At 36.0% G+C, this 26744-nt stretch overlaps 1 protein-coding gene across 5 annotated transcripts in view; it reads left to right on the top strand.

Moving 5' to 3' along the window:
* LOC127866384 (histone acetyltransferase KAT6A-like) overlaps nt 1-26744 on the top strand; it is a 58540-nt gene that overhangs the window by 19967 nt on the left and 11829 nt on the right. For 2 of the 5 annotated variants that reach the window (XM_052406866.1, XM_052406869.1), the window contains 12 exons: nt 1673-1823; nt 1952-2014; nt 3260-3357; nt 12524-12633; nt 17348-17700; nt 17877-17949; nt 18533-18763; nt 21835-21928; nt 22152-22301; nt 24722-24806; nt 25581-25746; nt 26213-26380. In XM_052406866.1, coding sequence (XP_052262826.1) covers nt 1673-1823; nt 1952-2014; nt 3260-3357; nt 12524-12633; nt 17348-17700; nt 17877-17949; nt 18533-18763; nt 21835-21928; nt 22152-22301; nt 24722-24806; nt 25581-25746; nt 26213-26380 — 1742 coding nt within the window. Of the gene's footprint in view, nt 1-1672; nt 1824-1951; nt 2015-3259; nt 3358-3752; nt 4147-12523; nt 12634-17347; nt 17701-17876; nt 17950-18532; nt 18764-21834; nt 21929-22151; nt 22302-24721; nt 24807-25580; nt 25747-26212; nt 26381-26744 lie in introns of those variants that run through there. The other 3 variants (XM_052406868.1, XM_052406867.1, XM_052406870.1) reach the window with 3 other exon arrangements.

Genomic DNA, 26744 nt, shown 5'->3' with positions numbered 1-26744 from the left:
GGCTATAGTAAAACCTTGTTAACACTCTAGAAGTTACATTTTTGGTCCAATGCTCATGAAACTTGGTCAGAATATTTGTACTAATGATATCTGGGCTGAGTTTGAAAATGGTTGAGAACCCTTAAAAAAAAATTCACCGTTTACAAATCAATAAAAAATGGAAATAAAAAACCATTGAATTTGACAAAAAGATGTTTTACAACCCTTACTTATCATTTATACTTCTCAGGTGAGCGACCAGGGCCACCATGGCCCTCTTGTTTATTTTCCGATCTTCATGAAACTTGGTCAGAAAATTTATCCCAATAATATCTTGTTATCTCAGGTGAGCGACTTTGGGCCTTTCAGGCCCTCTTGTTATGTCCCCCACTATAGTAGTGGGGGACATATTGTTTTTGCCCTGTCTGTTGGTCTGTTTGCGCCAACTTTAACATTTTGCAATAACTTTTGCTTTATTGAAGATAGCAGCTTCATATTTGGCATGCATGTGTATCTCATGAAGCTGCACATTTTGAGTGGTGAAAGGTCAAGGTCATCCTTCAAGGTCAGAGGTCAAATATATGTGGCCAAAATCGCTCATTTTATGAATACTTTTGCAATATTGAAGATAGCAACGTGATATTTGGCATGCATGTGTATCTCATGGAGCTGCACATTTTGAGTGGTGACAGGTCAAGGTCAAGGTCATCCTTCAAGGTCAGGGGTTAAATATATGTGGCCCAAATCGCTTATTTTATAAATACTTTTGCAATATTGAAGATAGCAACTTGATATTTGGCATGCATGTGCATCTCATGGAGCTGCACATTTTGAGTGGTGAAAGGTCAAGGTCATCCTTCAAGGTCAGAGGTCAAATATATGTGGCCCAAATCGCTTATTTTATGAATACTTTTGCAATATTTAAGATAGCAACTTGATATTTGGCGTGCATGTGTATCTCATGGAGCTGCACATTTTGAGTGGTGAAAGGTCAAGGTCATCCTTCTCAAGGTCAAGGTCATCCTTCAAGGTCAAACATCATATAGGTGGACATTGTGTTTCACAAACACATCTTGTTTTAATTTTATTCTTGATTTTTCACTGGAGCTTTTAAAATCCAATGTTTACATTTATCAAAATAAAGCATTTAATGACTAACTTCAAAATATGACAAAATCTGTGAAAAGGCCCCTTTAAAAACACTGTCCTTTATCATTATTTATTTTAACATGAAAATGGGACACACAATTGTTTTTCAACAAATAAAGATCTTGTTTGAAAGGAGGATTTGAAAGTGAAGTGTTATTATGATAAAGTCATATATTTTTGTGACCGGTTGAAACTGTCGATGACACAATTTAATTAGTTGAAATAAAGTGTTGCAAATAAATATCTCCTATTATTAACAATAATAAAGTTGAACATCAATAACGAGAATAGAATTTATGCTTCTGCATGGTGACAATAATGTTTACTAATTATTGAAATACGTCAATATAAATTATTGTTATTATAAATTTATTACTATTGACAATCATTGGCAAAAATGTAATATCTTAAAGAACATTCAATGACAACCGGAAGTATGATGACCCACATGCAAAAATGCTACTATTTCATTATTTGTTTTAAAATAAAGCTTATTAAGACTTACACAGTTTATCTTGAAATTTATGTCTTTTTGTATTATCAGGCCAGTGGGTATGCAATATCTGTGATCCAGACAGAGGGAATAAGAAAGGAAGAACATACTTAGTGTTGGCTGAGAAGTACAAGAAGAAACATGGCAGATCAGGAATTCCAAAGACTCCGGATAGTGGGAAAAGTCCCAAGTCAAAGCAGTGGTGAGTACAGGCCATTAGAGCATTCAGTACCATGTGTAATGAGTATTTTATGTTATTTTAATGTATGATGTCAAATATTGTGTCTGTTGGCTATTGACATTGACCTGAAGACTATGTGTGTGTTGCAGTTGTCCAACACCTGGTTGTGATGGGTCAGGCAATATAAATGGAAAATCTAGACATCACAGAAGGTCAGTGCCCCATTCCAATCATTTCTGTTACATGCTTTATAATGTCATCAATGATATATGTTCGTAAAGCAAGACAAGAAAAAGAAATGTGTTTATATGCCCCCAACAGGCGGCATATAGTTTTTGCACTGTCAGTCAGTCTGTCTGTCCGTTCGTCACACTTTTCGTGTCCGCTCTCTTATTCAAATAGTTCTCATCCAATCTTCACCAAACTTGGTCAGAAGTTGTATCTAGAGCATGTCTAGGCCAAGTTTAAACATAGGTCATGCCGGCCAAAAACTAGGTCACCGGGTCACTAAGTGTGTTTCAAACATTCAGCATGGGGTCCGCTCTCTAATTCAAGTAGTTTTCATCTGATCTTCCCCAAATTTGGTCAGAAGTTGTATATAGATAATGTCTACGCCAAGTTCGAACATGGGCCATGCTGGGCCAAAAACTAGGTCTCTATGTCGCTCAGTGCGTTTTAAACATTCAGCATGGGGTTCGCTCTATAATTCAAGTAGTTTTCATCCTATCTACACCAGACTTGGTCACAAGTTTTACCTAGATAATGTCTAGGCCAAGTACGACATGGGCCATGCCGGGCCTAAAACTAGGTCAGGGGGTAAAAAACTAGTTCAGGGGGTCACTTAGTACGTTTTAGACATTCAGCATGGTGTCCGCTCTCTATTTCAAGTAGTTTTCATCTGATTTTAACCAAACTTGGTCAGAAGTTGTATCTAGATGATCTCTAGGCCAAGTTCGAACATGGGCCATGCCGGGCAAAAAACTAGGTCACTAAGTGCGTTTTAAACATTCAGCATGGTGTCCGCTCTCTATTTGACGTAGTTTTCATCCAATCTTCACCAAAAATGCAAAGAATTGGCAGAAAAAACCATCTACAAACTGCAGCAGATGACATGCGTAACAAACAACAAAATTTAAATATTGAAACCTGTTATGCAGCAAACTAATAGTTCAATAAAATAAAGGCGATGTACTTCTCAAAAACATTTACACAGTAATATGCTTTTTTGTCGTGACAGTTGGGTCATCCGTGTTGTGTGGACACATTTCTTGTTTCTTTCTGAGATGATGTGTCCTGCATGCAAATCCACAAAGCTACTGTTGATGTTATATTAAAGCTTTTCAGGTCAATCCGTAACATCTGTAAAGCAGTATGTGGAGATTTTACTCATGCTCAGTGATAGTTTCTTTTTTATTTGCTTCTTACCTTTGTTTGTAATAATCAAGAAACTCTTTCAGGCAGTATCAGTGTCCCAAGATTCCTCCAAATCAAAGACCCCCACGCAAGAAACTGGAATGTAGTAAGAAGATGGGCAGTGATCATGATAGCAGTTCGGGTAAAGTAGACATTCAGTCCAAGTTTCCCACATGTTACCAGAGCTCTAGCGACTCTGATCAGGAAAGCACCTTTGAACCCTTATCTGCACTAAGTAAGCCAAAAGGTTTGGTCGATGGTTTGTCTAGGTTTTTTACTCCCTCAGACAAACGCAAGTCTCGTGTTTCATTAAGCTCCAGTGCAGAATTAGTCAAGATAAAATCATCTAAACAAAAAACAAACTCAAAAGTTGCTGGAAAAGCAAAGAACCAAAGTCAGTCTCGACAAGCTGCTAGCAAACTTATAAGAAAGTCAAAATTATACAATGTGCATAGGAAGCGGAAAAAACTGGCAGAACCTCCTGGTTCAGGACAGTTGAAAGGATTGTTTGATGGTCTTTCACATATTTTTACTGCACAGGGAGAGCGTAAGCGCTCCTTGCCAGTGTATAATTCAAACCAAAAACATAAAAAAGTGAAGGCAAATTGTGATATAAGTAGCAAATGTGATAGCTCTCAGAGTAGTGTAGATGTCAAAGACAGCAATTGCACAAGCATGCATACTGTGATTGATGGAAAAATAGTAGTGACTCGAAAGTTAGCGCACCTTGGTAGAGGGAGGGGAAGAGGAAGAGGTCGACCTCCAAGACTTTCAAGGGAATCCCCACCTAGGATGCTACAACCTTTAGCATTCAGAGAAGATCTTCTGATGGAAGGCTATCACTCCGACCAGTATTCCACATCAAGTGTAGACTCCTGCTCGCGGTCAAGAAGTTTGTCTAGCGGGACAGGATACAGCAGATCTAGGAAGGGTAAGCGACGATGATAGGTGGTCTTCTGTGCTCAGAGTATAGCAGCTAGAATGCTAGTAGTGGTGTTTGTAGACTAGCAGGGGTTGCTCATTCCTTCGTACCAAATCCTCTTAGTTGAACCAACTCTCATGTCTGTAACAGTCCTCCATTGGTTTGTATGCATGCTTCTTTCAAGTGGCTGTTCTGCTGTGCTCACTTGTATCATGTATTACATCACTGTCCTTCACCTACCATACTCCGCTGCTGCGCCTCTCTGCCTTAACAGCAAACTGCATGAAATCTCTCAAAAGTATTACAGTCATGAATAGTTTTGCACAGGAAAATTCATGTGTCGATGGTACACATGGTAAATTTTGTCATGTGACACTACACTGGAGCTGAAAAAATGAAAAACACACCAGACGTTTTAAACAGTTACCAACATTTAATAGAAGTAGCTGTAGATGAATCAAGGTTCAAAGGTGCTTTGCTATGCTGCTGTGGTGGCAAGTTATGGCAGAGTGGTGACAATCATTGTTCCCAGTCATCATACCCTTGGTAATATGTGCTTCTGCTAACCCTGCATGCAAAATGGTTTGAAGTTTAAATTTATATGTACAAATATGTATTTTCATTTTTAGCTCATCTATTTTTTGAAAAAAAATTATGAGCTATTGTCATCACCTTGGCGTCGGCGTTGGCGTTGGCGTTGGCGTTGGCGTTGGCGTCGGCGTCCGGTTAAGTTTTGCGTTTAGGTCCACTTTTCTCAGAAAGTATCAATGCTATTGCATTCAAACTTGGTACACTTACTTACTATCATGAGGGGACTAGGCAGGCAAAGTTAGATAACTCTGGCGTGCATTTTGACAGAATTATGTGCCCTTTTTATACTTAAAAAATGGAAAATTTTGGTTAAGTTTTGCGTTTAGTTCCACTTTTCTCAGTAAGTATCAATGCTATTGCATTCAAACTTGGTACACTTACTAACTATCATGAGGGGACTGGGCAGGCAAAGTTAGATAACTCTGGCATGCATTTTGACAGAATTATGTGCCCTTTTTATACTTAGAAAATTGACAATTTTGGTTAAGTTTTGTGTTTAGGTCCATTTTATTCCTTAAGCATCAAAGCTATTGCTTTCATACTTGCAACACTTACTAACTATCATAAGGGGACTGTGCAGGCAAAGTAATGTAACTCTGACTGGCATTTTGACAGAATTATGTGCCCTTTTTATACTTAGAAAATCGAAAATATGATTAAGTTTTGTGTTTAGGTCCACTTTATTCCTACAGTATCAAAGCTATTGCTTTCATACTTGCAAGATTTATGAACTATCATAAGGGGACGGTGCAGGCAAAGTTATGTAACTCATACTGGCATTTGGACGGAATTATGGGCCCTTTATACTTAGAAAATTGAAAATTTGGTTAAGATTTATGTTTTGGTCACTTTACCCCTAAAGTATCATAGATACTGCTTTCATACTTGGAACACTCACAAACTATCATAAGGGTACAGTAAAAGGACAAGTTGCATAACTCTGGTTGTCATTGTTACGGAATTATGGCCCTTTTTTGACTTAGTAACTTTTAATATATGGTTAAATTTTGTGTTTCGATCCACTCGAAGTATCAAGGCTATTGCTTTCAAACTTCAAATACTTACATGCTATCATGAGGTTACTGTACCTGGCAACTTGAATTTTACTTTGACCTTTGAATGACCTTGACTCTCAAGGTCAAATTATTAAATTTTGCTAAAATTGCCATAACTTCTTTATTTATGATTAGATTTGATTGATACTTTGATGAAACTACTCTTACCTGACATACCACTATAGACTTCACCCAAACCATCCCCCGTGCCCTCCCCCCCCCTCCCCCCTCCCCCCCCCCCCAATTTTTTTTTTTTTTTTTTTTTTTTTTTTTTTTTAAGATCATCTCACAAATGACCACCACACCCTCACACTATACCCCCACCCCACCCCCCCCCACCCCACCCCACCCCCCAAATTTTTTTTTTTTGATTTTTTTTTTTTTTTTTTTTTTTAAGATCATCTCACAAATTATCACCACACCCTCACACTATACCCCCCCCCCCCCCATTTTTTTTTTTTTTTTTTTTTTTTTTTTTTTTCGCTTTTTTGGAAGATAGTGTAATAAATGTCCACAACCCCACACTATACACCCCTCTTCACTCCACTCCTCCCTCCTTTGTGATTGAAAATGAGAGTCCCTTCACCTTTAAAAAGAAAATAGATGAGCGGTCTGCACCCGCAAGGCGGTGCTCTTGTTATTTTTTGTGTCACTTCCTATTATTTGTTTAGTTTTAAAGTAATATTTTGTGAGTTACATGCAGAGCTCCAGATAAGAGGCGTATCTGCGTATTTACGCATTAAAAGAATAAGAAAACGCATTAAAAATCGGCCCAGTACGTAATAAAACGCACTACAAATATTGGTACGTATTTTTAATCAATTAAAGTGCGTAACCGGTTTAACCAATAATTCAGTTGAGTTTTCAGTGTAAGTTAAACTTTGAACCAAAAGTCAATAAAAATAAGCTTGTAATAAAAATGGCGACCCCTCATGTTTGTGGATCAAAAACGGGACGTTTTAAGCGACCAGCGGCTTCTGCCGGAATAATTTTAAAGAAATTCTGTTCATATCTTCATTTTAAATTCATTCTGTTTGCATATAATATAAATAACAACTAATACTATTTCTAGATTAAACACGCCATTACTTTGTCAGATTTCTATGGAAATGGAAAATACCCCTAAATATTCCTAAATACCCTTTTTGGCTGAAACAAAGGAGTAAAATACGCTTTAACAATAATATCAGGGTGTTAAATACCCTTTAGACTAAATCCTTATCTGGAGCTCTGGTTACATGTATTATGTATAGGTAAGGTATTTGAAAATATGAAGACCTTTAACTGTATAATAAAAAAGTTAATGTCATCTACACGCCCTTTAAAAAAATTAATATGCCAACATGATTCCATATTATAAAAATTCATAGATAATGTTAATATTTTTATATTTATAGCATATTTTAAACTTATAAACAGTTGTACTGACAACAAACAGCATACTTAAAGTAATACTGCTATGTCAATGTAAACAATATAAAGAAATTACTGTTAAATAGACAGTAGTCCTATTAAAAATAGGGACAAAATGAACTAAGATTAATGTGTGTCGAAAATTCAGTCAGTCGTTGGCATGACACCTAAAACGATCTATCATTCCACCTTTTCTATAGTCAGTATAGTACTAACAAAAACTCTTGATACTTTTATTCAAGACATAAAACATCTGATATGAAGCATGAAATCTAAAACATAACAATAACAGTTTTATTAAATAAGACAATAGCAAACAACGAAGATAATATTCATCTGTTTGAGAGTACAAAATCTAGAACATTACGACAACAATACTCATTATATTAATTTCAATTGCAAACATTAACGCAGTTACACATGGAATGCGCGGCCGTACACATTTCCGTAGTTTGTTTTCTTCTTATATACACAGATTAAACTGAATTGTGAATTGTCAGGCGCTGTATTGGGGTAGTGTCAAACTGTCATGAATAACAACACGTTGTTTTTATTACAATAACACAAGACAAGATGGGTACCACTTTTACTGTTTGTTGCGATGTTTTTTTAAGCATGTGTCCATGCGCAGTTTGTTACTTGTCAATTGTCGCGGCTTAATTGGAGTAGGGTCAAACTGTCATGCATAGCACCTCGTTGTTTTTAGCTTAATTGGAGTAGGGTCAAACTGTCATGCATAGCACCTCGTTGTTTTTATTACAATTACACTACACAGGATGGGTATCACTTATTGGACTGTTTGTTGCGATTTTGGTATATTGAACATTCGAAATATCCCACTATATTGGAACTAAACATTGAATGTAAAAGACTCATTTATGACATAGTGTTAATTTTACAAAACAATTGTTTTGTAAACCGTTTCAAACAAATACAAAATAAACACATTTTCAACATTTATTTCATTATAATAAAACTATTGATAGCAATAAGCGACCACTATCTTGAAGACCACCATGGTGTGAATGCCTGATGAAATCAATAATTAGCCGATAAATCGCTGATAAGGTGTCATAAACAACACTGGTACACACGATAAGTAGAATCGGATTGTTAATTGGGGGCAATAAAGGGATTAGCGGTGTTAAGTGTTAGCAAAACAGAGCTTGAATAGCGAATTTTATTTGGAACCTATACACCTTACATCGTTTTTTACGAATGTCGGGACAAATCGTCTCATGGCGGGACGACGGGACAAAGGGCCCAAAAGCGGGACTGTCCCGCCGAGATCGGGACGTATGGCATGTATGATATATATATACAGAAAAACAGGTATTTGATTTTTCAGGAAAGTGGCTTGCAAAATATGCTTTTGAGTATATAATATAATGTCCAAAAATGAAACGTATATCATGTCTTCAAATGCACCATCAATGTTTAACTACATAAGTTCAGAATATTCATAAATTTACTTTCTGTACAGTGATTTTTTTTGCTCAAAATAACACCCGATTTTCGGCTGCTTCCCAATCGCAAAAATACACATTTTTTCCCAAAAATCTGACCAAAATTTCCCAAAAAAAAGCCCAACATCCAAAAAAAATTTAAAAAATGTTGTTTTTTTTTTGTTTTTTTTTAAAGAAATCTCTTATAACTTAATTATTATTTCTTAAATTTAGGTCTCAACTTTATTTTTTAAACATCCTTCAAAATTTATAACTTGAATTTAGTCATTTTTGTCCATAAATCATTCCCAAACTTGCCACTTTTATTGATTAAAAAAAATCCCAATTTGACCAGTCTCCTTTTCTAGAAAACTCCCTGAACATGCACTTAAAAACAACATGAATTCTGTTACTTATAATCCTATTTATAATGCTTAATTTTTGCCCAATTTCATGGTTTATCGCGCTATTTTTCCCAATGTCACGGTTTATCGCGCTAATTTTCCCAATTCAAATGGCACAGGCTGTAACAAATTAAAGCAAAAAAAATCACTGCTGTAAGGTCTTAAATTTCATAAAAATGAACCATTTTACAGAATAAATGTAGTAGTCCACAGAAATCTATTGCTTATTTATTGAAAACCATTCATCGCTGAACAATAGCTGTATATTTTTCATAGATCATTTGGAAAAAATAGTATTGAATCATTACAGAATTAGCATACATGTGTGCTAAAATATCAATAAAATCAACGTACAGCAAATTTGATGTAGTACAAACCTATTTGCAATTTGTTGCAAATCAAGCAGGTACCTCATAGAGTGAAATTGTTGTTTTTGTTGTCAGATCTTGATTACATGCAATACTATTCATCAGACAACACAGTAAAAAAAAATTACACCGTCTCTGTTTTGGTTACAATGTTAAAAGTCACAACTCTGTAAATTCTCAACAAATAATTCAAACCACCTAAGTCTACAATAAACTTCATTGTTTGTGATTTTCGATATTTTAAGAGAAAAAACAACAACAAAATATTTCTGTCATTAATGAACACACTACATACATTAAGCACTGTAAATTAAAATGTTTATCAAAAACACCTGTATCATGACAAAGTCAACAGGCCCATTTTACCAGTATGTTTAACCAGCCTTTATCTCGTTTACCTGTTTGTGTTGAGATAATTATTTTTCATATTTAGGCCAGAGTTTTTTAATAAAAAGATTTTCGGATTTTTTTCCAAAACATGTCCAGTAGGAGGACGGAAAAAAAAAAAAAAAAAGATGGTGACAAAAAATGCACTATGCTTAAAATGTTATGGTATGAAGTTCTTTGTATATTTCGTGACCAAAATAATAAATGTCAATGAAATTTATTATGTTCTAAACATTCTCATACAAACATTTTGCAATAAACACATTTATTAACAGACCTGCATTTCATACGAATATAATTATAGTTGCATAATTTTCTTTTATCCGAAACAGTTTCTGTTACAAATGAAAATGCACAAACACGCAAATATGTCTTTTGCAAGTAATTCCTTTTGAGACAAAATGAACATCTGAATTAAAAAAAACTCTGGCAAAGTCAATCTTCAAATTAAAAAATCTTAATCTGTCATCCAATCCCCCATGTCACTGCCTAGGCACTTTAATATTCCTCTATTAAAACAACATCTTTTACATGTAATTAAAAAATGAAACACTCCAAGTGTTGCTCGAGTATTAAAAGAAAATACAAACCAAAATCTATTAGTTACAAAATTAACAAGATTAAGCTTGTGATGGTTTAATATTTAAAATTGTAAAACACAAAGCTGAACAAGTTTCCCACTACAATCTTTTAGCAAAGAGGAATTATGTAGAGATAGAATAACACATTTTTTTTACAATATATGCAGTATGAAACTAAATTATAATGAATACTATCAACTTATAAAAATACGCAGAAAACATGACACACAGCATAGCATGGAATTATTATTATCATCATCTTACAATGTTATTACCAAACAATGGTTAACATAGTCATGATCATGACACAAGTACAAATCAATTTTAATAGGCCAATGGGGAAATTTTGCACACATATGCAAAGAAACAATATATTGAAAACGCATCATAGAGTACACAGTATATGTCTCTGTAACGAGCTCTTAATCTGCAGTAAATATTTACATTAGAACTGAACAAGATTATCTGGATTTATTAAATCCAGCGGTCGGAGACATATGCCCCCCCAAACGTGACCTCGACCTTTGACCTAGTGACCTGCAAAATCTTTTAGGCGTCATCTGTCAGTCATAATCAATGTACCCATGAAGTTTCATGATCCTAGGCCTAAGCGTTCTTGAGTTATCATCCGGAAACCATTTTTGTGGACGGACCGACAGACGGAACGACGGAATGACATGTGCAAAACAATATACCCCCTCTTCTTCGAAGGGGGGCATAATAATGGTTTGTATTTTATCAATTAATCAGTAATTAACCCTTTGCATGCTTGGAAATTTGTGGTCTGCTAAAATGGCGTCTGCTGAATTGCTACAATTTAATAGCATTTTCTTCGATTTTTTCAAAGAATACTATCAGAATAGCAAACAGTTTTGATCCTGATGAGACGCCACGTTCTGTGGCGTCTCATCTGGATCCAAACTGTTTGCAAAGGCCTTCAAAATTTGGTTCTCACACTGAAAGGGTTAATATAAAAAATAAATAAAATCATTATTTTTGGTCAGCCTGCTAATTGCAATGACAGGTTTGCCAAATAATGAATATATTGCATATATTAAATTGTAAAATTTCTTAAATAATTTACAAATGGTTTACCTGGCAGATGGAAGGTAGCAGTAATTCCTCCTCATCGCCATTAGGACATCAAATGCATTTTCTTTTATAATACTACGATCCTGTGTGGTTTGGTACTTTAAAATAGCATGTATGCATTTCAAGTCGCTCTCGACCAAAACATTAACTGGCATAGATGGGTCACACTTAACCTTATCTGTGTCAATCATTGTCTTAGACGCTTTTAGTGAAGCGATTTCGTCGTGTTCATTAACATGTTTGCGCACAACATCGCCAATTGATTGGTCACTAGTGGCTTTGATAAATTGTTTTGTTGTTTTAGCATCCTGGTAAATAATAAGTCCAAACCAGTATAAAGGCATTAATTTGTGGTCTCGCCACCATTTTGCATGTTTTCAGTAAAAATGATCGATGTTACAGAAGCGCTTATGATACATTTACACGCGATATCGGTAAACGCTTTAAATAAATTACTTCTCTAAAACCCGACACGCGTTTTGTGTCTAAAACCCGGCTTTTGGCACCCGAAAAAAAATCCGAGATTGAAATTATATAATTTTTTTTTTTTTTGGTTTCGTCAAAAATAGGAGTCGGCGGGTCCGAAAATCTATTTATTAAAAAACTCTGGCCTTATTGTTGAAGCATGTTTACATATTTATAATCTTAAAGGAAGAACAAAATACTTTTAAAACATATATTCACCAAATCAAATATAAGTTAATTGTGTTAATAGATGGAAGGTAACCACAGATTATTAAATATTTTGTTTAAGCTAATAGTTGCTTTTTGAAATATACAATATTTATGTATTTTACTTTTTGATATAACTGTCTTTTTACAATATTCATAAGTTTACAGACAAAAACTGATATGCTACAAAGTCAACATTACCTGATTCCATAAGTCATTAACTACTTAAAATGTGAATGCACTAAATGTGAAATGATGTTTCCCATTTACTTAATCAATTAGAAGTAAGTGACAATAAAGTCCTCCGTCTTGTAACCCAGTTGTAGTGTCACTTAGGGCACATGTATATTGGTGGTATGTAAGTGTGTTCTGTTGTAGATTCTGACTGTGAGATGCAGCCCCACACGCCCCTCCCCCCTGGGGTGGAGCAGGAGGATGTGGACTTGTTCAACCAGGCCCAGGACCGAGCACAGGATGCCCTCAATAAGGTAAATACCAGCTCTACAACTACAGTGTTCTCCATAAAAATTTGAATTGCCAGTTATATTTTCAAAGTAGACAGCAACTTAGAACTAAAACAGCATTTTTATACCCCCACAAACGAAGTTTAGGGGGGTATATAGGAGTGAACTTGTCGGTCGGTCTGTCTGTCGGTCCGTATTAAGTGTCCTCTCTCTAATTCAAGTAGTTTTCATCCGATCTTCACCAAACTTGGTCAGAAGTTGTATCTACATGATCTCTAGGACAAGTTTGAACATGGGCAATTTCGGGCCTAAAACTAGGTCACAGGGTCACTTAGTGCGTTTTTTAACATTCAGCATGGTGTCCGCTCTCTAATTCAAGAAGTTTACATCAGATCTTCACCAAACTCGGTCAGAAGTTGTATGGAGATGATCTTAAGGCCAAGTTAGAACATGGGCCTTTCTGGGTCAAAAACTAGGTCAAGGGGTCACTAAGTGCGTTTTTAAAACTGAGCATGTTGTCTGCTGTTTTTTGTGAAGACGACATGCAAAATATTGTGTGCCAATGCGACATGTGTGGGGTAATAGTCACGTCTGTGACAAAGCTCTAGTTTGCGTTGTTTTGAATTGATATTTTGGGGAAAAGTAGCTGGTGCCAAGATTTTCAGTTACCGGTGAAATCGCCAGCTGCCGGTGCTTCCGTAGATCACTGTTCTAAAGCACCTTATATCGACTTCTTTAAATGTCCAAGGCTCTTGTCGTAAAGTGTAAGCTCATTTTCATGTGTTGGCCAAGTTTAATTAGCTGGACTACAAATCATCATTAAGGTTACTCTGTGTTATTGAATACACATTTCAAACATTTGTTTTGCTCTATGTATTAATTTTTATGCCCCCCTTCGAAGAAGAGGGGGTATATTGCTTTGCTCATGTCGGTCGGTCGGTCTGTCGGTCGGTCCGTCCACCAGGTGGTTGTCAGACGATAACTTAAGAACGCTTGGGCCTAGGATCATGAAACTTCATAGGTTCATTGATCATGACTCGCAGATGACCTCTATTGATTTTGAGGTCCCTAGGTCAAAGGTCAAGGTCACGGTGACCCGAAATAGTAAAATGGTTTTTGAATGATGACTCAAGAACGCATACGCCTAGGATCATGAAACTTCATGGGTAGATTGATCATGACTTGCAGATGACCCCTATTGATTTTGAGGTCACTAGGTCAAAGGTCAAGGTCATGGTGACCCGAAATAGTAAAATGGTTTCCGGATATTAACTCAAGAATGCATACGCCTAGGATCATGAAACTTCATGGGTAGATTGATCATAACTCGCAGATGACCCCTATTGATATTGAGGTCACTAGGTCAAAGGTCAAGGTCACAGTGACCCGAAATAGTAAAATGGTTTTCGGATGACAACTCGAGAACGCATACACCTAGGATCATGAAACTTCGTAGGTAGATTGATCATGACTTGCAGATGACCCCTATTGATTTTGAGGTCACAAGGTCAAAGGTCAAGGTCACGGTGACCCGAAATAGTAAAATGATTTTCGGATGATAACTCAAGAACGCTTTTGCTTAGGATCATGACACTTCATAGGTACATTGATCGTGACTCGCAGATGACCCCTATTGATTTTCAGGTCACTAGGTCAAAGGTCAAGGTCACAGTGACAAAAATCGTATTCACACAATGGCTGCCACTACAACGGACTGCCCATATGGGGGGCATGCATGTTTTACAAACAGCCCTTGTTTTATTATTATTTGACAATTTCTTTTAATAAGCCTTAAAAATAGCTACTTTCACATGAGTTTGTTGACTATGACCCAAACACAGGCATGTTGCTTTTTCTGCTGTTAGCTTTAAAAACCAATAATAAAAAATACAGTTGTTTGTAGCATGGCATTCTCTTTTAAAAGTGCTCATATTTATTGATGTATATTAGCTGTTCTTACTAGAAATGGCTTGATATTGTATTTTGAACATCTTTTAAAAAAAAGCCGCATGACCTGATAGTGGTGGTTATGTCTCCCGTGTTGTCTATATGCCATAAACAATTATACTTTCTTGATACAGATTATATTTAATTTTGCATTAAGTTGTCTCCATAAAATCGTTATTTGGATTGATAATAATTTTCTAAGGTAAATGCTTTATGTCCCTCACCACTATAGTGGGGGACATATTGTTTTTGCCCTGTCTGTTGGTTTGTTGGTTGGTTGGTTGGTTTGTTTGGTCAAACTTTAACATTTTGCAATAACTTTTGCAATATTGAAGATAGCAACTTGATATTTGGCATGCATGTGTATCTCATGAAGCTGCACATTTTGAGTGGTGAAAGGTCAAGGTCATCCTTCAAGGTCAAGGGTCAAATATATAGCTTCAAAGCGGCACAAAAGGGGACATAGTGTTTCTGACAAACACATATCTTGTTGTTTCTACTAGTCTTGACCAAACTGTTATACTGTTAAAATATTGGCCGACAAAAATGTACTTGATCTGTTTTGAACTAAGAGTAAGAAAACTTGAAATGACCTATTTCTCTGCATTAAGACTTCATATTTTATCAAAACATGTCCAGATTTTCATAATTGTAGTTTGCTAATATGAGCGGATAATGGAAAGATCATAATTGAATTTAAGATAGATATAAGAACAGCAAGACGATTATTTAAAAGCTTGGTAAAATAACATTTGTACATACATATGATATCAGTATGCTCTATGCAATTATTTTTTAGCTCAACTGAGCACAACGTCACCTGAGCACAACGTGCTCATGGTGAGCTTTTGTGATCACTTTTTGTCCGTGGTCCGTTGTGCGGCGTCAACATTTGCCTTGTTAACTCTCTAGAGGCCACATTTATTGTCCAATCTTGATGAAATTTGGTCAGAAGATTGGTTTCCATGATATCTTGGATGAGTTCGAAAATGGTTACATTTGCCTAGAAAACATAGCTGCCAAGGGGCGGGGCATTTTTCCTTATATGGCTATATATGGCTATAGTAAAATCTAGTTAATACTCTAGAGGACACAGTTATTGCCTGATCTTCATAAAACTTTATCAGAAGATTCATCCCAATAATATGTTGTACAAGTTCGAAAAATGATGCCGGTTGGTTGAAAAACATCGCCGCCAGGGGGCGGGGCATTTTTCCTTATATGGCTATAGTAAAACCTTGTTAACACTTTAGAGGCCACATTTATTTTCCGATCTTCATTAAACTTGCTCAGAAGATTTGTCCCATTGATATCTTGGATGAGTTCAAGAATGGTAACCTTTGCTTGAAAAACATGGCCACCAGGTGCGGGGCATTTTTCCTTATATGGCTATAGTTAAACCTTGTTAACACTCTAGAGGCCACATTTATTGTCCAATCTTCATGAAATTTGATCAGAAGATTGGTCTCAATGATATCTTGGATGAGTGCGAAAATAATAATGTTTGCTTGAAAAAAATGGCTTTCAAGGGGCGGGGCATTTTTCCTTATATGGCTATAGTAAAATCTTGTTAACACTCTAGAGGCCACATTTACTGTCCGATCTTCATGAAACTTGGTCAGTAGATTTATCCCGATAATATCTTGGACGAGTTAAAAAATGATGCTGGTTGGTTGAAAAACATGGCTGCCAGGGGGCGGGGCATTTTTCCTTATAAGGCTATAGTAAAACCTTGTTAACACACTAACGGCCACATTTATTTTCCGATCTTTGTAAAACTTGGTCAGAAGATTTGTCCCAATAATATCTTGTTATCTCAGGTGAGCGACTTTGGGCCTTTCAGGCCCTCTTGCATGGCTATATAAGGCTATTGTAAAATCTTGTTAACACTCTAGAGGTCACATTTATTTTCCGATCTTTGTGAAACTTGGTCAGAAGTTTTGTCCCAATAAATTCTTGTTATCTCAGGTGAGCGACTTTGGACCTTTTTAGGCCTTCTTGTGTTAACAAATGACTGATTCTTTTCTGGCTGTATTTTTATCATGCAGCTTTATGAAATTGTGTATTCTTATAGCATTAATTTATGCCCCCCCCCCCCTCCCCCCCCCCCCCCCCCCCCCCCCCCTCCTGAATCTTAAGATTCTGAGAAGCAACAGGGATAGTCCTGTTCGATCATTTGTTTTTCTGTCTGTACGAGGTTAATCAAAATGACATGTTTGGTATAAAAACTCTTAGAATGTTTTGGTCCTAAACAAAAGCTCATAGAAAAACACTTTCACAACAACAACATGACCTTACCTCATATTGACCTTAATATTGACCTTTTGGACTACTTCAGAATGTCTGTTTTATTGGTCACCCCATAATGCAGCAATTTCTGTAATATCAAAACTGCTTGCTACAAAGCATTAATACTTGAGTGGATGAGGTCTTAAAATAATATAAACACAGCCACATCACCTGAACTCATTTTAACCTCGTCTTGACCTACTTTTGGACTTAATCAAATGGGCCAATTTATTTATACTTGTAATGCTTCCACTGGAGTTTGTGTGTTTATTGCTGGTTTTTTAACGACAATAGCTGCATGAGTATTTATTGTGTATTGTAATTAATTGAAACACTTATTGTTTTGAAATACTTGTATTCAGTTTTCTCGTACTGTAATAGGCATGTTTTTTAGGAGCCTCAATTGAAGTTGAGTCTTTATTTTGTTTTGCATGCTATTTGCTTGCTTGTGTTTGTATGCCTTAGTTCTTATCGTCTCCTTGTTGCCTGTGTTGGGTGACAGCTTGACACTGGTTTCCAGGAAATGGAAGATCAGGCACTACATCGAAACCCAAAGTCTGCAGAGAACTCTACATCAATAACTGGAGCAGAGTTATTGAACACAAGCCTTCATCATGGGCCCTCAACTACGAGTTTGGGGTCAGTGTTGACCATGTCTATGACACATACCAGTACAACTACATCGGCCCCAGTTGGGAACCAGAACTCTGCCTCAGGATCACTAGCCCCCACGTCCAGTACGTCCTCTACAGCCAGTGTGGTGCCAGCTCAGGGACCCTACCCTCCGTGTATTGAGTTTGGGAAGTACGAGATACAGACCTGGTACTCCTCACCATATCCACAGGAGTATGCTAGGTGAGCACTGTCACGAAACAACTTGTTGGATTTGATTTTAATTTAACTTCTGTGTGTTATAACTGTTGCTTTATGTTTGTCAACATTAACAAATGATATTCTTCAAATGTTAAATTACTTAACAAACAACAAACTTGATGTTATGGGTATAATTTATTGAACTTTTTTATTTTCAGACTTCCTAAATTGTACATCTGTGAATACTGCTTGAAGTACATGAAAAGCAGGAGTGTTTTACAGAGACACATGGTATGCATTTATATTCATAACATTTACAGCTTGTATGACAATAACTTATTGGTACAGTTCATCAATACAAGTATGTTTTTACCTTATTTTTAGCTCGGCGTTTTCAGAGAAAACCCAAGGTATTGTCATAGCCAGCTTGTCGTGTCGTCCGCTGTCGTTGACGTCCGCCGTCCGCGTCGTACTATAACATTAACATTTTGTTAAGGTTTTGAACCTTGGCTCAGGAATCAAATTGCTTCCACCTACAACTTTGAAACTTCATATGTAGATGCACCTTGATGAGTTCTACATGCCACACCTATTTTGGGGTCACTAGGTCAAAGGTCAAGGTCACTGTGACCTTTAAAAAAAAAAAATCTGACAAGCTTTAATTTATTAAAAACTGCACCCGTAGCCAAGCGTGGCACCCGTTATGCGGTGCTCTTGTTTACCTTGACATTTGCTTCAATTCATTTCACATTACACACAATTCCAGGAATGAATGGCATTCATTTCAAAGTTTTTTTTCACATATTTGTGAATTACAAAATTCTTAAACATCTGGAAATGATTTATAAAAGTTTAAAGTGACATTACATTTCAGAACAAATGTGGCCTTCAGCACCCGCCAGCAAATGAGATCTACCGCCATAACGGGCTGTCAGTATTTGAAGTGGACGGCAATGTGAGCAAGATATACTGCCAAAACCTGTGTCTCCTTGCAAAGCTGTTTCTGGACCACAAGACTCTTTACTACGACGTTGAACCCTTTCTCTTCTATGCACTGACCCAGAATGATGAAGAAGGCTGTCATTTGGTTGGATATTTCTCCAAGGTATAGTTTTCCTTCTTGAGAGTTGCTTTTTATGCCCCTGGTAGGGTGGCATATAGCATTAGAACTGTCTGTCTGCCGTCCGAAAACTTTAACATTGGCCATAACTTTTGCAATATTGAAGATAGCAACTTGATATTTGGCATGCATGTGTATCTCGTGAAGCTGCACATTTTCAGTGGTGAAAGGTCAAGGTTATCCTTCAAGGTCAAAGGTCAAAAAACAAAATCCAAGGGAAGTAACAAGCTTTGAAGGGAGATAATTTATATTTTATATCATTTGGCAGGTACAGATTATTTTCACAAGGGAAGTAATATTTTTTTAAAGGATATAATCTTAAACAAATTTTAAGGTCAATGTCATCCTTCACAGTCAAAAGTAAAAAGTACAATCCAAGGGAAGTAATAAGCTATAAAAGGGAGATAATTTCTAAACCTGCCAAATGATACAGTCAATCTTGTGGATGCGACCACTTGTATAAAGCGACCTTTGTCTCATGCGACCATTTTGAAATCCCACGGAGCTTTTTCGCTATATAATGATATTGTATTAAGCGAATTTTGTCTTACGCGACCAGAGACCGCTGATTTTTGTGTATTTTGATGTCCGAATCTTGAATTAAGCGACCACTAGGAGGTAAAAGTTGTTAATCTATTGATCTTTCAGGGACAGATCCGTGTTAATTGTATATCTAAGCCGATAAGATGTACTGTTACACCTCTGCTTTGTTTTCACACCAACCATTATGCTTTGTCTCGTTGACCGGTTCTGACCGGTATTGTTGTAGACTGGGTATCAATTTATTGAGTTGAATAATTGAGGAACGCATTGCGCACAGTCTACAGCTTAAATAATTTACTATGTGGAACGTTAAAAGTCACCGCCGATTTTTCTCGAGTATAGATAACAGATGCAGAAACAATGCACTGTACGCGACAAACATTTCCTGAGAAGTGCGGAAAATAAACTACTAATCGGCAACATCTGTCGATATCCGTACATTGCCAATTTGTAATTATGCTAATTAGTAGATATTTGTTAGCCAATCACATTGTTATTTCAGTGATTTTTTTTGCTCAAATTTACAGCCGATTTTCGGCTGCTTCCCAATCGCAGAAAAACACGTTTTTTCCCAAAAATCTGATCAAAATTTCCCAAAAAAAGACCAACTTCCAAAAAAAAAAAAAAAAAAATTTTTTTTTTTTTTCTTTTTAGAAAGAAGTCTCATATAACTTAATTATGATTTCATAAATCTAGGTCTCAACTTTATTTTCTAAACATCTTACAAAATATATAACTTGAATTTAGTCATTTTTGTCCATAAATCATTCCCAAACTTGCCACTTTTATTGATTAAAAAAAATCCCAATTTGACCAGACTCCTTTTCTAGAAAACTCCCTGAACATGCACTTAAAAACAATATCACTTCTGTTACTTATAATCCTATTTATAATGCTTAATTTTTCCCAATTTCATGGTTTATCGCGCTATTTTTCCCAATTTCACGGTTTATCGCGCAAATTTTTCCCAATTCAAAAGGCACAGGCTGTAACAAATTAAAGCAAAAAAAATCACTGTATTTACTTAATTAATTTTCCAATCAGGTCTGTTTGTTTGTTTTCAATTGACGTGTTTTAATTTTTTCAGCTCATTATGTATCAAAATCGAGTCAGATTTCCTTAAGCGTATATGCAGAAATTAAAATGTCAAAACAAAAAGTGTTTACGTTGAACGAGAAAATTCGGGTTTTGGAATTGTCAAAGAGTAAAAGTGCACGTAAAATCGCAGATGAGTTTGGAGTAGGTAAAACTCAAATTCAGAACATTCTTAAGCGTAAAGCCGAGGTGCTTGAAGACATGGAAAATAATGTGTTGGGTGAAAAAAAAGCGAAAAATATTTCCTTGTCTATGGTGGTTTTGCAAATAAATATGTACACACAATTCATTTATAATAAATGATAATTTATAATAAGTGAAAAAATAAAACATATTATAAGTTAAATATTGTGTATGTATTGTGTTTATATTCATTTTATTATAAAAGTTAAAATCATTGTTGACAAAAGAGATTATCCTTCATATAGATTAAAATTGAGGGTAAGCATTCTTCCAGAATGGCCTTTTTTATTTAAAGACCATTTTATTAAGAGACCACTTTTAATTATTCCCTTGAGTGGTCTCTTAATACAAGATTGACTGTATATTGAACTTTTAGGGGACATGGTGTTTCTGACAAACACATCTATTGTTCAGTGTTGTGCTTGGTATAGAAAGACCCTTAGATGTTATTGTGTTTAAGTGAAATTCTTCATTTTGGGAAACACGTACATATTGAAAACAACAAATTTTGGACAAATTAAATACATGTGTTTTTGGTTGTATCAACCAATAAATTTAGCTTTAAAGTGTCACAATTTACATGTATCTATTGTTTTAACAGCTTATATAGAGTACAATGATTACTTTGTAATTTATAAGGCCCCTGCGTAAAACAAAAAATGCCCTGTAGCCACAATGACAAGTGATTTTATTTAAAGTTTTAGCAATATTGTACATGTATCATTCTGCAAATTGAAATAAAATTAATTATGTTATCTGAACATCACCCATCTCTTAAAAGTTATATAGTAAATTATAACAGAAGTATTGTGTAAACATGCACACAAATACAAATGTGCTTATTAATTTATTTTAAACAATTAAATTACCTTGTAAAAATATGTTGACATTAAATTAAGAATATCACCTTTTAAATACTCAAATTGGTAATGCCAATTGTAAAGCTGGAGGAAATAAAATTGGTGGGTTATTAACCCTAACCATTACTCTGCAAGGTGTTAGAAATCCACAGCAAGGTGTCAAAAGTCTGATGAAGCAAATGCCAGTTGGGGCCTATTTAAAGAATGTATAAGCTATAGCATGATCATCACATTGAAATTTAAAAATGCATAAAGCAGTAAAACTGTACAACTGTATTATGCAAATTATCTTTATTTTTATATGTAGGAGCATTGGAGAATATTTGTAATTAAAAAATTGTTATTTTAAGTTGTTTCTCATATTTCTGTTTATAGGAGAAACATTGCCAACAGAAATATAACGTCTCCTGTATCATGACTATGCCTCAGTGTCAGCGAAAAGGATATGGTCGCTTCCTTATAGATTTTAGTAAGTGCTTTTTAAAAATATATGGAGTGAACATAACTTTTTGTTAAGGATAATTATTATGAAATTCTACATTTAAACATGTATTTCTTATTTTCTTTAAATTAATCTATAGTTATAAATGAATCAAATGATATTTAAACAAATAAGCTATTTTCAAAATGAGTTTTTTTTTTATAACCATACATTTTCAAAAGTAATTTGCTAATATACCATTTTCCCATAGGTTATTTATTATCTCGGCGGGAGGGTCAGTCTGGGTCTCCAGAGAAGCCCCTGTCTGACCTTGGTAGGGTCAGTTACCAGGCCTACTGGCGCAGCGTTATCCTGGAGTACATTGCAAACTGCCCATCAGAGTCAACCATCACCATTAAAGGTCTTTGATTATTTCGCTTTTATTTTCTTAAATCGGTCAGATACATGTTTGGTCTTTTATTTGAATTTTTATACCCCCCACAAACCATGTTTAGGGGGGTATATAGGAGTGAGCTTGTCTGTCGGTCCGTATTAATTGGCTGTCGCTCTCTAATTCAAGTTGTTTTCATCCGATCTTCACCAAACTTGGTCAGATGTTGTATCTAGATGATGTCTAGGCCAAGTTTGAACATGGGTCATGGCAGGTCAAAAACTAGGTCACGGGGTCACTTAGTGCGTTTTAAACATTAAGCATGGTGTCCCCTCTCTTATTAGCTCACCTGAGCACAACATGCTCATGGTGAGCTATTGTGATCGCCTTTTGTCCGTCGTGCGTCATGCGCCGTCAACATTTACCTTGTAAACACTCTAGAGGCCACATTTATTGTCCAATCTTCATGAAACTTACTCAGAACATGTGTCCCAATAATATCTTGGACGAGTTCGAAAATGGTTCCGGTTGATTGAAAAACATGGCCGCCAGGGGGCGTGGCAGTTTTCCTTATATGGCTATAGTAAAACCTTGTTTACACTCTAGAAGTCACATTTATTGTCCAATCTTCATGAAACTTTGTCAGAACATGTGTCCCAATAATATCTTGGACGAGTTCGAAAATGGTACTGGTTGGTTTAAAAACATGGCCGCCAGGGGGCGTGGCAGTTTTCCTTATATGGCTACAGTAAAACCTTTTTAACACTCTAGAAGTCACATTTTTAATCCAATCTTCATGAAACTTAGTCAGAACATGTGTGCCAATAATATCTTGGACGAGTTCGAAAATGGTTCCGGTTGGTTGAAAAACATGGCCGCCAGGGGGCATGGCAGTTTTCCTTATATGGCTATAGTAAAACCTTGTTAACACTCTAGAAGTCACATTTTTAGTCCAATCTTCATGAAACTTGGTCAAAACATGTGTCCCAATAATATCTTGGATGAGTTTGAAAATGGTTCCAGTTGAATGAAAAACATGGCCGCCATGGGGCGGGGCAGTTTTCCTTATATGGCTTTACTGTATGGTAAAACCTTGTTAACACTCTAGAAGTCACATTTGTGGTCCAATGCTCATGAAACTTGGTCAGAATATTTGAACTAATAATATCTGGGCTAAGTTCAAAAATGGTTGAGATCAGTTAAAAAACATGGCCGCAAGGGGGCGTGGCATTTTTCCTTAAATGGCTATTTACTACAAAACCTTGTTAACACTCTAGAAGTCACATTTATTATCCAATCTTTATGAAACTTGATCAGAACATTTGTTCTAACAATAGCTTGAGTGAGTTTGAAAATGGTTATGGTTTGTTGAAAAACATGGCCGCCAGGGGGGGGGGGGGGGCAGTTGTCCTTATATGGCTTTAGTGAAAACTTGTTGACACTATATTAGCCACATTTATTGGCCAATCTTCATGAAACTTGGTCAGAACATTTGTCCCAATGAAATTTTGCCAGAGATTGAAGCTGGGTCATATGAGCTCAAAAACTAGGCCACAAGGTCAAATATAAAAAAAACATGTTAAAAGTCACTGTTTTGGTCCAAAAAAATCTTCATGAATCAGCTTGCATTTTTTTCAGAATAGTCTAGTTCCTTTGTCTTTCAGGTGAGTGCCTTAGGGCCTGATGGCCCTCTTGTTCAAGTAGTTTTCATCCGATCTTCACCAAACTTGGTCAGAAGTTGTATCTAGATGATGTCTAGATCCAGTTTGAATATGGGTTATGTCGGATCAAAAACTAGGTCATTGGGTCATTTAGTGCGTTTTAAACATTCAGCATGTTGTCTGCTCTCTAATTCAAGTAGTTTTCATCCAATATCTTTACCAATCTTGGTCAGAAGTTTTATGATCTCTACGCCAAGTTTGAATATGGGCCATGCTGAGCCAAAAACTAGGTCACGGGGTCACTTAGTGCGTTTTTTAACATTCAGCATGGTGTCCGCTCTCTAATTCAAGTAGTTTTCATCCAATCTTCACCATACTTGGTCAGAAGTTGTTTCTAGATGATGTGTAGATAAAGTTCGAACATGGGCCATGCTGGGTCAAAAACTAGGTCATTTGGGTCACTTAGTGCATTTTAAACATTGAGCATGTTGTCGGCTGTTTTTTGTGAAGACAACATGCAAAATATTCTGTGTCAATGCGGCATGTGGGGGTATTCGTCACGTCTGTGAGAAAGCTCTAGTTTTTTTTAAATTAAAGTTTTTAGTCTTCTTTTAATTCTATTCACTAATATTATCATATGTTAATATTTATTCATTTCTTAAGTTACAGAATGTTGCATTTTTATACTATCTAGCATTTTGTTCCACACTCTATGCAGTATTGTAAACAGTACTGCAATAAGTAGTTATAATTAATAAATTGGTATTCATGACAAGCTGTTTTTCACAGGAATCAGCAGACAAACAGGAATGTGCCCCCAGGACATCACTCAGACGTTGCACCTTCTGAACATGATCAAATGCCAAAACGACAAGTAGGTTTGGTCTTCTACAATCCAAAGTTTTGAGATGAATATGTGTAGTTCTTGCAATTCTAGTTTGTATAACAGCTCTGCCGTGTGCTATTGTCTAAATATTTTACTTTTAAATAAACAGCCACGTCTGAATTGTTTTCCTTAACATCCAGAGAGTCGAGCTGAAACTGGTATGTTTGGTCATAGAAATTACGTCACAGGAGATGCGTCTCAAATTGCATAGTCATTTGATTGAAAATACAAGTACGGAAAGCTGGTTCGGTAATACATTTTAGTTAAGGAACAAAATAGGATGTTATATTTGACACAACAAGGAAAAGATAGTCAGTGAGATATAATTGTTACACTGTAAGTAACTGATGGTGTATGCCAGTAATTTCATATCACAAGAGGCGGAATGAAACTACTTAGGGTGTATATCCCATACACCATGAGCTACTAACAGTTGAGTAAAGTAAATGTGTATGGGATTTTATATGTTTACTGGATATAGGTTACAACATCAACACAAACAGGAGCCATGACACTGCTGTTAAATAAACTAAAAATGATAACATTTCAATAAGAAAAGTGTATGTATTGAAATGATTGCAAATAATATTGATTGTGATAAATAAAGTAAATTAAATTGCTAAATACATCGTCGATATGGTCAAGCAGCATGGGGCGCATACTTTGTAGCTAAACTTTCATGTCATTGTTAAATGCAACAGCCTGTTGTTGCTGTTTTTAAGTAATTTAGAAGTTAATTAAAGTTAATTGGTGTTATTCTAGGGTGGTGGTAATGGTGAATCGACCCCTGGTAGATAACCACATGGACAAGCTACGGAATTCCCAGCGTCAAGATCTCAATGATGATGCTCTGAAGTGGACGCCCCTGATCTCAAGTCAATGTCTACTGGAGGAAGAGAAGAACACTGAGAAAGAGGTCAGTAATGATGTAAGTGCTCATTACGTTTTATGCATGATGCTGCATCTTTGTATGTGTTTGTGTGTACGATATAAATTGACAGATGATTTTACTGATACTCTGAAATATTTTTTTTTTTAATATAATTGTGTAATTTTCATTATTAAAGAAATAGTTGGTTATTTATGTTGCTGTATAAGTCAAGTGTCTTTTAGCACATATTGTTCCTTCATATTATTTGGATTTTCTTTGTGATAAGTTCTCAAGGTACTATATATATATATATATGATCCAAATAGCCTAGTTTTGATTTCTGTTGTTTCACAACATCCCCTGTGTCAAGGGAGTAAAATACAGTGTTTGATAATTTTAGAGTTTTTGCCTTAATTTTGGAATTGTGACAAAGTCATTTTTGTTATTCATGTAAATCAGTTGAAATTAAGAAAAACACCAAATATTACATTAAAAACATCTGTGCTTCTGTGTGCCACTCTAGCTGCGCAAGATGTCGAAACTGGTGAGCAGCATGTCCCATGAGTTTGGCAGCAGTCCCATCAAGAGTGACCTGGATGACTCCTACCTCAGCCCCATGAAGGATGCTGTTGGGGTCAAGGACAGTACACCAGTCAAGACTCCACCTTCGCCCCTCACTGGCAAGGCTCAGGTAAACTAGCCATTGTCAGATAGGGCAGGGCTTGACACTAACTTCTACAGATTGATGTCCACAGGGAACCCTGAATATTAAAATTAGAGCAAAATCCTGGGAAAACCTGGTGTCCCTCACCAAAATTTGGGGGTCTCGGGTTCCCGGGACACTGTTAGTGTCGAGGCCTGAGATAGGGGGTGTTTCACTTCTGTAATTATTTGTGAAATATCAAGTGAACTGTTATTGTGATATGCTAGACGTACCTTGTATGATTTCTGAAGTGGTAAATCAATTTTTTGAGTTAAGGTTTTCTACAAGTGTTGAGAATTAGTAAAGAAGCAATATATTGTAAGGGTTTATACGTAGCTTAATTTGCCTTGAA

This window comes from Dreissena polymorpha, chromosome 2, assembly GCF_020536995.1.
Source record: "Dreissena polymorpha isolate Duluth1 chromosome 2, UMN_Dpol_1.0, whole genome shotgun sequence".
NCBI classification, from domain to species: domain Eukaryota; kingdom Metazoa; phylum Mollusca; class Bivalvia; order Myida; family Dreissenidae; genus Dreissena; species Dreissena polymorpha.
The sequence above is the reverse complement of the archived record's forward strand: the minus strand, read 5'-3'. Positions and strand labels throughout refer to the sequence as shown.